Source organism: Heptranchias perlo, chromosome 9 (assembly GCF_035084215.1).
Source record: "Heptranchias perlo isolate sHepPer1 chromosome 9, sHepPer1.hap1, whole genome shotgun sequence".
Taxonomy (NCBI): Eukaryota; Metazoa; Chordata; class Chondrichthyes; order Hexanchiformes; family Hexanchidae; genus Heptranchias; species Heptranchias perlo.
The window spans coordinates 9919728-9932304 of NC_090333.1; the positions used below are offsets into that span (position 1 = coordinate 9919728).

At 46.6% G+C, this 12577-nt stretch overlaps 1 protein-coding gene across 6 annotated transcripts in view; it reads right to left on the reverse strand.

Moving 5' to 3' along the window:
- Positions 1-2091: 2091 nt before the first annotated feature.
- Positions 2092-12577, reverse strand: part of adgrl2a (adhesion G protein-coupled receptor L2a) — a 400733-nt gene continuing 390247 nt past the window's right edge. For 5 of the 6 annotated variants that reach the window (XM_067989840.1, XM_067989839.1, XM_067989841.1 and 2 more), the window contains one exon: positions 2092-3865. In XM_067989840.1, the coding sequence (XP_067845941.1) occupies positions 3096-3865 (770 nt within the window). In that variant the 3' untranslated portion in view covers positions 2092-3095. The remainder of the gene's footprint in view (positions 3866-12577) is intronic. The other variant, XM_067989843.1, reaches the window with a different exon arrangement.

Here is a 12577-nt window from a genome sequence, read left to right on the forward strand (position 1 = left end):
CTTCTCTACGTCTACCTTATCAAACCCCTTCATAATCTTAAAGACCTCTATTAGTCTTCCCTCAGCCTTCTCTTTTCTAGAGAAAAGAGCCCCGGCCTGTTCAATATTTTTGATAGGTATGACCTCTCAGTCCTGGTATCATCCTTGTAAAAAATGTTTGTACCTTCTCCAACGCCTCTATATCCTTTTTATAATATGGAGACCAGAACTGTGCACAGTACTCTAAGTATGGTCTAATATTTCTAGTCATGGCTCCACCTCACATTGATTTGGCTGTTTCTTGTGAAATATAAACCAAATTGCAAAGAGCTGTAAGACTAGAAATATTCATTATGAATATTATTTTCGTTAGCAATCCAAAATTGACTTTTCTCTGTAAATAAATGATCACTCTAATAGCCTACCGTTTAATGTAATGGTAATTGCATTAAATGGTAATGCAAGATGTCAGCTGTAATTAAAATTTTGAGCTCAATGGGCCATTTGCGAATAATGCTAAAATTAATTTGCTGGGATATGTCGTTTTACAGTACATCTTCAGGCTAGGGAGAATTTCAAATGCAAGTAAATGTTCCATAAATTTGTGCGTTATAACTATGCTTATCCTTCATTTCCAAACGTATTTGTTTCACACTGCTCAATCTAATTCAAAACTTACCCATCCTTCACTAGGCTTAAAATAAGGCGAAATTCCCATTTAAAAACTGCTGGTAAAGAGAAGTCGGAATTGAGTCAATTAGACCAGGTTCAGTCCCTGGGCTGTGGCTGACTTAACTGATCTCAACTGGCAGGAAGAGGGGTACCAAGCATTGTTCTGTGAATTATAAATGCGATTTCATCTCGAGGATTTCATTTTCACATCGTTCACCTGACGAAGGAGGTAGCCTCCGAAAGCTTGTGAATTTAAAATAAAATTGCTGGACTATAACTTGGTGTTGTAAAATTGTTTACAATTGTCAACCCCAGTCCATCACCGGCATCTCCACATCAGGAAGAGGGGTGGGGAGGGGGAGGGAGAAAGAGACAAGGCTGACGGGTAGAATCGGCGGCCTGCGGAGAGGAGGAAAATCGACCTGTGCCTGCTGGAAAGCGGACGTGCATGGGCAGGATCGGGTTTGGCGCTGATGCCAGCCCCTGCGGTTGAATAGCTTTCTGATACTCGCCATCTGGCCTTACAGGTTAAGTACGGTCATTTGAAAGAGGGGCCAGAGGGCCTTTGGGAGTCTGTAGAACCAAAGTCAGAGCCTTCAGGACATGAGGGGAGGAAAAGGAGAATTAAAAAAATAAAAAGGAAGGCACAATGTTATGTTAAGAAAGAAAGTCTAGCATTTACATAGCACCTTTCATGACCTCAGAGTGTCCCATTTACAGTCAATGAGGTACTTTTGACGTGTAGTCATTGTTGTAATGTAGGAAACACGGCAGCCAATTTGCACACAAACAGCAATGAGATAACGAACAGATCTGTTTTAGTGACGTTGGTTGAGGGAGATATACTGACCAGTACACCAGGAAGAACTTCTTCAAAATAGTGCTGTCGGATCTTTTATGAGAGGGCAGACAGGGAGCTCAGCTTAATCCGAAAGGCGGTAGCTCTGACAGTGCAGCAGTCCCTCAATACTGTACTGGAACATCAGCCTAGATCTTGTGCTATGGTCTCTGTTGTGGGATTTAAACCCATGACCTCCCGACTCTAAGACAAGAGTGCACTGAGTGACGGCTGACACCATAATAGACATTCGATACACTCAACACACGAAACAACACTTGTCTTCAGATTATTTGCAAAATTCTCACATTTATTTACTGTCAAAGAAGTGTTAAACTTTACATCAGGTATTAGTGGTGGGATCTCATTATTAACAGGATAAAGACACAAAAATGATACTTTTGAAGCAAACCTGTGCTGGGACCGTTCAAATCCTTAATCCCAGGCCATGATAAATAAATAAACTTTTGAGAGTTTTCGTCGGAATGAAACGTGGCAAGGTCGTACTCACGGTTTAGGAGGTCAACCTGCTTCTTTGATTGGCTGGACGAGATTGTTATGACAATACTTCAAGTGCCATTCACCAGTCCCACCCCCCACCCCCCCCATCAAGTATATTACAGTAAAAACAAATGGAGCCTGATTTCACCGCATTTAACGAAGCTTGGCATCACTGGCTGAACTACTCAGTAAAGATTGAACGGTACAATTCATTTGGCCAAATAATAAATCATTAAAGGCAGTGGATTCATTGGGAGGCCAAAAGGGAGGGAGAGAGAAAGAGGGGAGAATTTTTTTTTTTAAAAAAGGGTTACGAGAATAGATGAACAATGAAGTAAAAATGGGGAAACTTCTTGTTTAATCTGCACAATGAACAGTTCAAAAAAGAAAAACACATTTCATCATATGTGCAATCAGGAGCTTTACACAATATTTTCATCAAATTTCTTCTGTTTAAAATTCTCTTATATTTAGGTCTGACAATGTATTTGATTTATTTTACACTAGCAATACAACAAAATATATTTTCTTTAGCCATTTCTCAGTGAGAACAGATAACTGTACAGCTGAGCGAACGTGAGGAGTAAGGCCTGTGGGCTGGGCTGTGAGTGGCTGACCAAGATTTCTGTTCGCAAAGTTCTTCCCTGCGTTCAGCGAAGCCTCTCCGGGAGCATTAAGGTACTGCAGACAACTTTCGCAGGGTCCAAAGACCTGTCTCGCATATATAATGCGTGGCTGGGCCGGGGCCTGGGGCTGGGGCTGGGCCCGGGGTTGGGGTGAGGAATACAAGGTGCAACTATATATACAACTGTGTTCAAAACTGCTGCACTGGAATGGCCAGAAGTTCTCCCACTGCATCAGCAGCAGTGCATGACGGCACAGAGACCCGATGATTTGTCTGGTTCTTATTTGCAATGGACAATACGTCTCTGTGAGGCTGGAGAGTCCTTTTCCCTCACAAAGTCCTCACAGAACTGCAGGGCCCAGCTGTTTTTCCTGTACAATGTAAAAGCACCACAGGTCGCTGCACTGTCCATTCAGGTAGATTCGAGGGCACCTGCAGAGGTCCATTTTTTGTTGTTGTTGAGTTTCTAATGCATGTGTTTCACAGACTGGTTACCAGTTGCATTTGTCCTTCCCTCACGTCACCTTCTGGAATAGATCCTTCCTTGTTAATCGGGATAATATATCCGTCGCTGTTGCCCCTACTGATTTGATAGTATGTCTGGAGTTGGTTCCCAGCACCTAGGTTGGGCATGCTCTTGTAGTACAGGTCCTCGTTTTCACTCCGCTTGGAGGGCGACAAGTCTTCTTCTGCCTCTGGGCTGCTCTCTGGGTAAGGAGAGTCTCTCAGGTTGGGCATGCTGGTGTAAAGGGAGTCCCTGTTCGGCGACTGCAACGGATCGTCGACCTCCGCCGTCAGCTCGGCCACGTAGCTGCCGTCGGCCTCGGGCGCGGCCTTCTTCTGCTGGTGGTACAGGAGGGAGTGAGTCCGCTGGGGAATCAGCGGGGCTTCCAGTTCCCGGTGGTGGCGGTGCCCGCCCGGGTTGTCGCCGTGGGCCAGGGACGAGGCGTCAGCCACGATGGCGTCATCTTCGCTGCTGCTGCCGCCGCCCCCGGCGGCCACCACCTTGGCGGTCAGGTTTCGGTCAACGTTGTGGTTCTTGTGGCCGACGGCCCGGAGGTTGTTGTGCACCAGCTCGGAAATGATCATCTTCTCAAAGGCAGTGTCCCCCAGGCTCAGTCCGCAGTCAAGCGCCTGCACGCTGTCATTGGTGAAGTCCCCGTTTCGAATGGAGTAGCTGTTATTGAAGTTGCCGTTAAGTGGTAGAGTATCCATTGCGCTTGGGTCCCGGGCGTTGTTCAGGGAATGCCCTGGAAACGAGAACAGAAAAGAAAACAACATGGCAGCGTTAAGCAGTTTGCCTCCATCCTTGTTCTCTTCTTTCAATCAAGCAAAGAAAAAAAAAACAACTTTTTAATGTAGATTCAGGACAAAAACGATGATGCGAAAATTTGTAGCGTTTAGGATAAGATATCGGAATAAGATAATAGGACGCCCCCTTTTTCCACAACCCCCACCATTCAAAATCACCGACGTCCGCCGGTGACGGGAGACACTTAACATCGGTCGCATCTACCAGTTTTGATGCTCCGTATCCGTGCGTATTTAACGCACGGCCGTTAGAATATGGTTCGACGAGGAAACAAGGAAGACAAAACAAAATGGGTTTTTGTCCTGAGTTACCTTAAAAGGCGACTTGGAAAGAAGATGCACCACCTGTACAAAATGAGTGCAAATAAAAGTACAAAAAAAAAAGAAATCCAGACACTAGCAGGCAAAACTATTTAACAGTTCTTGTCTAACGAGACATCATGGTGGAAAGCAAAGAATGAGGGGTGGGGTGGGTGGGGGAATGGACAAGCACAAAGTAAGCATGACAAACACAGAACAGTTATCCTCTTGGAACTATGGGTATCAGGGTCCACAAGCACCATCTGAAAACACTATAGACATCAGGTGGGTCGACTCACATGGGCAATTCACATCAAGTCTGTCTGCTCAGGCTATCTGGTGTTAGAGTAGCTGATACACAAAAGAAAGTAAAATGGTCACTGTAACATGAGGAAGGATCGCGCAACATCTCAGCATACCAGTCAGAGCAAGGGTTCGGCAAATTAGATCACAAGCAAACAGGACTTTTGTTTCGGGTTTCTCCACCTCCTTGTGTCGTTTTGGTGGAAACGCTTCTTTTTCCTTTGACAGCCACAAGCCCCCCGCACCCACCCACACCCCCTCCCTCCCACCCACCCACCCACCCACCCGTCAACCTCATAAGGTCAAAGGTTGTTTCCAACCGTACAGCCTGCATCAGTCACAGTGACAGCACTGAATGAACCCACATGGGCAATTAGAGGGTGAGTGCGGGGGTAAGGGAAGGCCTTTAGAGACCATGGACCACAGTGATCAACGAAAGAAATGTGTGGAATTTCTTCAAACACAGGTCACAGAAGATAAAGTCTAACAGTAAACGTCTGTTGTGGAATGCAAAGGAGATGCCACCCAGAATCCATGAGTTTGCAGCAAGGAGGAAGAAGTAATCGAGAGAAATGGGTAATTTTAAGGGGGCATGTTTCAGAACAGATAAGAATTCCTTCAGTTACAGCACAGACATGTAAAACAGCCAGCATGTGATTTATCTCTCTCTCTCTCTCACACACACACACACACACACACACACACACAAAGAAAAACAAGGTACATTTATGAGTAGAGCATGCTTTGGAAAGTGATATTTTTTTGTTGTTGACTACTTCGACTAGAATGATGCAAAATGTGACCGGAATGTGACTGACCACAGTGTGAGTGACCACAGTGTGACTGACCACAGTGTGACTGACCACAGTGTGACTGACCACAGTGTGACTGACCACAGTGTGAGTGACCACAGTGTGAGTGACCACAGTGTGAGTGACCACAGTGTGAGTGACCACAGTGTGACTGACCACAGTGTGACTGACCACAGTGTGACTGACCACAGTGTGACTGCTGCATCATTTGCAAGGCTTGGAGGAGAAGAGCTTTACTGACAGCAGGAAAACAGGTCAGTTCAAATAGTTTGCAAAAAGTTTGCATCATCCAGAACAATTGTTGAAATTCGGTTCGGTCCAGCTGATCTGGGTAGGGGCTGCCGGTTTTGTCCCTTACTTGTGAGGGCCAGATCATGGTTCAGTCGTCGACTGGTCTCTTAAGTCTGCCTATCATTACAGGACGAGCTGGGGAACTGAAATGCTCTATCAGCTGGAGGCCATCTTCAGCCTCTCGCGGAAGTGCAGTGCAAAGCTATAGAGACTGCAATATGGCATCTGCATGCTTTATTCTGCACAGTAGGCTCCTCGTCAATTGAATTCACACCAATTCCATTGACCTGTGCAGATATTTACTTAAGAGATTGCTTCCCCTTTCACTTTCTGGCCGGTTTTCTCCCCTCCCCATCTTTTTTCCTCAACTCTCACTGGCATACAGTTCCGGGTGAACCGTGGGCATCTGACCCAGGCGGTCAGTTGTCAACTGCAAGCCGAGACAGTGAGTATAGGCAGGCTGGCCGAGTGCCACACGTGCACTTCTACCAGGGCTTGCTGGATATCAAGAGTAGGAAACTTAGCTAACTTTCTCTTCCCGAGCCCAGAGGTGCCAAACTCCCAGAAGTGCAACGCCCTCATCTGACAAGACCAGCGAAATCTGGCCTGGCATCTTTGTGGTGTCGGCAGCTCAGCAACTTGGCCAAGCTGAGCCATTGGGGACAACTTGCGGTCCAATTTGGAAGAATCATGTCAATGTTTTAATTAATAAAGACAATGGGATCTTGCCAATTGAATTTGCACTGACAATGTTAACAGTGATGGCTTGTTAAAGTGCAGTCTATGATCCCCTGCCTCATCAGTTGTGTGACTGCAATTTTATACATTCCTTTATAGCTGGTCTAATTATACAGTCAACCTTTTGCCCACTGAGTCTACTTCTTGACCTCCAGTTATGTTTTCACCAATTGCCTCATTTTTTTTTTAAAAAAAAGAAAACAATCATGCCGGAAAAAAAAATTTACATTTGATAGGCAAAGTTAAGTTTGACTCCCATACTTGTCTCTCTGTAGGTCACTAGAGGGAAGCATAAGGAAAGAACAAAAGACAAATAATGAAAAAAAAAAGCTCGGGTTAGATTCAACACACCAGTTTTAAAATGCACGTGCTTTTTTTTCCCCCTTTGAAAGTTTCGTTTCGGTGCTTAGATTACTTGCAATATCAAAAGACATTTTTCTTTAAAAAAAACAAGTGGAATTCCATTGCGAACACTGAAGTAATAGTTTCTGATTTAGGCTTCGTTGTGTCTGAACCCGATCAAGCGACTGGCTTCTGTTGAAATGCTAATGCTGTGGTGAGGGATGTTGAGATAGGGGTTGTTAAAGGGAAATAAATATTTGCTGTTTCTAGGTGCAGTTGGAATCCTTATTGCCAATAGTTACTCCTTCCCCTCTCCTCAAGGTGTTGACATCTGCTAGCATACGATTCGACACGATCCCCCGCTCCCCAACCAGCTCACCCATTCTCCACTTGTCAGCCTGCTCATGGGGGAGGGGGGAGGTTACAGTCGGTCCTCACCTGATACTCTCTCACCCACACTCTTCCAGCCGGGAAGGGAGTCGCCGGTGATCGGGAGCAGGAACCCTGGCCCTTTTCCCTAGCCTAGGGCCACTGTCCTAGCAGTTGAGTTGAGCTGAGCTGACTCAGAGCCGACTGGAGATTGAATCTCGGGCTAGCCCGACGGTTACAGTTACACCTGGACTTTACCAATTGAGCCATCGGGGAGTGTGGGGGTGGAGGGGGGGGGGGGTTTGTTTGTAATTAGAATTCCGCTGACTACAGAGCACCATGAACGCGATAAAGCTAGCTCTGAAGCGACTCCGCAACCTCTTCACGTTTTCCAGTGTAATTGCGACAACAGTTCTACCCTAACGCTTCTACCAACACAAGAAAAAAAACAACTTCTAGCAGTCGTGTTAACAATCGTTTTGCAAGAGTTAAGTAAGCACACCTGGTGAGCTAAACACGCCAGCAGAAGGGGCATTAAAGACAACGGTTTCCGCAAGCAAGGTGTTATAAGGGTTGTTAGTGCCATGGGGTCGTAGAAGAGGATTTGTTAGTAGATAATTGCCCGTCATTCCTAAAGCAACAAGACAGAAAAAGATACATCAGTTCTTTTTTTTTAAGCTCACAGACTCTTTCAAAACACACACAAGTGAAGGAAAGTGGCCCTCTCAAAAAAAAAAACGGGCCCTGTTTAAAATTCAGCTGACAAGGGCCCGGTCAGCTTTGAAGTAAAATTGCAACGCACTATGTCATTCTTCAATCATCACGAGATAGAGAGAGAGAGAGAGAAAGAAAAAAGAAGTTGCAAAAATGGGCTCCGGTGATAGTCTTTCTTTTCATTCTCGAGGCTTAACAAGGCGGAAGCGGCTTTCAGGCTTGCAAAACAGTGCCACATTCCGAAAGGAAAGGCAAAAATTAATAGCTATTTGACGTGCTTCACCTGCATCGAAGAGGTCCTGTTTCTCGTGATGCAGAACGACTCTGTCGCTGTATTCGCTGCTAACTTTGTTCCCATTGTCTGAGTGAAAACTTTGGCCCATATTGGGTTGTAGCTGCAGTTAATACTTTAGGTGAACCGCTCAGCTGCTCTCCCTCCCACTCCCTCACTCACTCTCTCGATGGCTCAGCGAGTTTATCCAGTGAGTAGCTGACCCATGGAGGCCAGGAGGATCCCAGGTTCAATTTCTGGTCTGCTCCCAGCTGGCCAACAACAACGACGTACATCTATATACCGACTTTAACGTCCCGAGGAGCTTCACAGGCAGCAGCAGAGTTGTGCCCTACGACTGGAGAGCGGGGAAATTAAAAAAAAAAAGTGGTCGCGCTTCCAGCTCCCCACGGCAGGCGAGAAGGTTCGCGGATGAGGAGAGGATGAGGAAATCGGCTGTCGCGGCCCTCGCGATCAAAAGGCCTCCCGTCACTCACTCGTCAAGGTGTAGGCGTGAGGGTTGGGGTGGGGAGGCCTGTGGTTCTGTGCCCCCCCACCCCGCCCCCCACCCACTGCAGCACAGGAGTCAAAGCATCAGGGCAGGGGAGGGAGAAAAATCGGGGAGAGGGAAAGTTACGCTAACGACGCGGCCTCTCCGCACTGCGCAAGCACGCGTCGCTTGCAGCCGAGGTCGATGCCTAAAGCAAGCTGCAGGACAATGGGGACGCGACTGTTCACAAGTCGACCAACTGGTTAACACTCGTGCAACTTCTCGTCTGACGCCCCCCCCCTCTCTCCCCACCACCCATGCTTCTATATTAGTCATTTATTGTACGGTTGTTGAAGTGGGACTTGTTCAGAGCATTGCCGCAGGCCAGAGCAGCTCCACTATTCCTTGTTCTAAATAACTAATTCCACGAGGTATTTGTCTTAATTTAGAACGGGCAGCGATGCGGTATTAAGTTCCAAACTTAAAATGCTGGGGAAATACGATTTTTAATCAATGTACATTTAATTATTAGGCAACTAATTGGCCTAGTTTCGCACAGTTTATCTAAAAAAAGAGTTCTGACATGCCTTTTCTGCTTTCAAAAGACATGTGTGTTTTCGCTGCTCTACCGACATACGACGTACCCCTGTCCATTTCTAATAATGAATATTTATGTGGTAAAGTTGGTGAAACGGGGGCGGGGAGTGACTGGATATCGGAACCTGACAATTGGCAAATGACACACGCATGATTAATGGTGAAAACTACACAGTGAACAAAGTATAGAAGGGTAAGTTGCGTCTCTGACCTCTGGGGGCGTGTCGAGATCGCACATGATGAATCGGCCTGTGATTTTTCTACCCAAGGTAAACCGATCACGGGCTGGGGGCGCACAGCAGCAGAAAATCTACCCGTTGGGGTGAAACTGCGCCGTGCGATCTCGGCGCACGAGCACCAGGCCGGCTGACTGCGGAAGACTTCACAGCCGAGCCCAACCCTGCCCTCATCTGCCATCCACAAACGCCCAACGGGCGATCGCTACACAGCTTTCAGAAGCAGGACCCCCCCACCCGCCATCTCGAGTCATAATTATTTCCACCCATCCCCTCCCTTCCCGAATCCAGATCCACCGTGGCCAATTTTAAGTGTCCTCGGGTGAGATCAGCTAATGCTGCGCGGGCCGGAGATCGAACCTTGGACCCTTTCCTGGTCTGTACGGCTCCGGGACTGTAACGTTAACTTCTGAGCCCACTATTGCAGTGTGCGGTAGTGTCGTCGTTAGGTTACTGGACTAGAAGCTGGGCTAATAATCCAGAGAACGTGAGTTCAGTTTAAAACAAAAAAAAAATCTGGGAGTAAAAAGCTGGCACCAGTAAAAGTAACCACGAAGCTATCGGATCGTCGGAAAAGCCCAACCGGTTCACTGATGTCCTTTAGGGAAGGAAATCTGCCCCCCCCTTACCCGGTCTGGGCCTATATGTGACTCCAGTCCCATGCCAATGCGGATGACTCTTCAATGCTCTCTCAAGTGGCCTAACCAGCTATTCAAGGGCAACTCGGGATGGGCGAGAATGAATAAAAACCACAGCTAAAACAAAAACGTTCTCTTCTTTGTGTACTGGCACTAACAAAACGAGTTTGGGCACATCACACATCTAAGGAATGCATATTTTATCACTGCTTTTCCCTTTTTTAACCAACCGCTATAAGATAATTAAACATTTAAAAGATCACATTTTAATTTAGGTCTGAGATAATGAATCACCTGATAAATATTTTACTTCAAGTGCTTCTGTGCTGGTTTCAGACTAACTGATAACTCAGTCAGCAAAGAGCTTTTCTATTATGTAGACAGTGCAAACCTCTTGTCCACTCTAGTTATTATCAAGATACATCAACATGAGAGGCTAGTCTTATATTTATCTCAAGTTATGGTTATGAATCAGTAAAGAACCCTATTCATAACCGATTTACAATCAATATTGAGGGTATTATCATCATATAAAATCCATGAGTTTAGTTCAATTGTTCTGTAAAATCCATAGAGTTGAACCTGCCCAGTGCAACGTGAGTGATGAGAGGTGGTGACATGTTTGTTTACTCGTGTTAATTCGATTGCAGCTCGTACCTTTAATGTAGCGAAACACACCAAGGTGTTTCATTAAGGTGGACGCTGAGTTGCAATTTGAGGTAGGGGAGGTGACCAAGGGCAGGGGTGAAGAGGTAGGGTTTGAGGAGACTTTTTTTTTAAAAGATGGGGAGAGAGGGGGCAGCAACAACAGAAGCAACTTGCATTTAAGAACATAAGGAGCAGGAGTAAGCCATACGACCCCTCGAGCCAGCTCCACCATTCAGTAAGATCATGGCTTTATACAGAACCTTTAATGTCGAGAATCATCCCGAGAAGCTTCACAGAGGCATAAGGAAAAGGGGACGTCAAAGCCAAAGGAGGAGAGGTTGGGAGTGTGATCAGAAGTCTGATCAAAGAGGTGGCTTTTAAGGAGAGTCTTAAAGGTGGATGGGTGGAGGGGTTTAAGGGAGGGAATGACAGGGTGTGGGGGGTCTATGTGGCTGAAGGAGGTCGGGCTGCCACTCGCCAACTGTGCGGCAGGGAGGATACGCAGGTGGCTGGAATCAGAGGAATGGAGTGTTTTGAGGGATTGCAGGGCTGGAGATAGGAAGGAGTGATGCCACAGAGTGAGTTAAAACACAAGGATGAGAATTTTAAAGGCGTGGGGGTTTCGGACGAGAATTCGAGAGTGCAAGCTGAAAGCTCTGTAGAGGGCGGTGAGTCGCACAGTAGGTTGGAGTCGGACTAATACTGTGCAGTGTGATGTCAGCTTGCGTGAGTTTAATGAGGTCAAAAGGTTAATACTTCCAGTTCCGTGATGCTGGCGGGGAGCTTTTCCCGGACGCTCGGTCACATGCCACGCACAGTAACACAATCGCTGGCCGTAACCGCACAGCTTGCATTCCTCATGTGCGCCTGTGGCGGGAATCATACAATGATACAGCACAGGAGGCCATTCGGCCCTTCGTGTTTATGCCGACTCTTTGAAAGAGCTATCCAATTAGTCCCCCACTCCCCCTGCTCTTTTCCCATAGCCTTGCATTTTTTTCCCTTTTTAAGTATTTATCTGATTCCCATTTGAATGTTACTACTGAATCTGCTTCCACCACCCTTTCAGGCAGTGCATTCCAGATCATAACAACTCGCTGAGCTTTTTTGCCAGTTATCTTAAATCTGTGTCCTCTGGTTACTGACCCTCCTGCCACTGGAAACAGTTTCTCCTTATTTACTCTATCAAAACTCCTCATATAATTTTGAACACCTCTATTAAATCTCCCCTTGACCTTCTCTGCTCTAAGGAGAACAACCCCAGCTTCTCCAGTCTCTCCACATTTTCCTGAGTTTAGAAGGTTTTAGGGGAAGATTTTCCTGAGTTTAGAAGGTTTTAGGGGAAGATTTTCCTGAGTTTAGAAGGTTTTAGGGGAAGATTTTCCTGAGTTTAGAAGAATTTAGGGGAAGATTTTCCTGAGTTTAGAAGAATTTAGGGGAAGATTTTCCTGAGTTTAGAAGAATTTAGGGGAAGATTTTCCTGAGTTTAGAAGAATTTGGGGGAAGATTTTCCTGGAAGCACTTGATTACCTGAGCTCATGAGGCAGGGACGAGCATGCCCCTGTAAAGGAGTCTACCCGATTTGTTTAAGTGGACCATGGGCTGGTCCCCCACCCCGGTTTCCCAGCATTTGCTACACCCAGGCGACCCAACATGTTTGAGGGCAAGGCCGGAAAAAACCTACACCCTCCAGTACCTCGTTACAAAGTTCAAGAAAAAAATTTTCTCTCCTTCCCACGACTCTTGCTGCAGGGCACGACTCCTTGGGTGCCGGTCGCCTTCCAGTAGTAGTCAGTCTTCATCGCGTGAGCCTCGACAGCCTATTTGACCTCGAGAGGCATCACGGCCAAGGCTGACGCTGGCACCCGCACTGCTGACCTGCATCGCTGGACGGTGATCAGG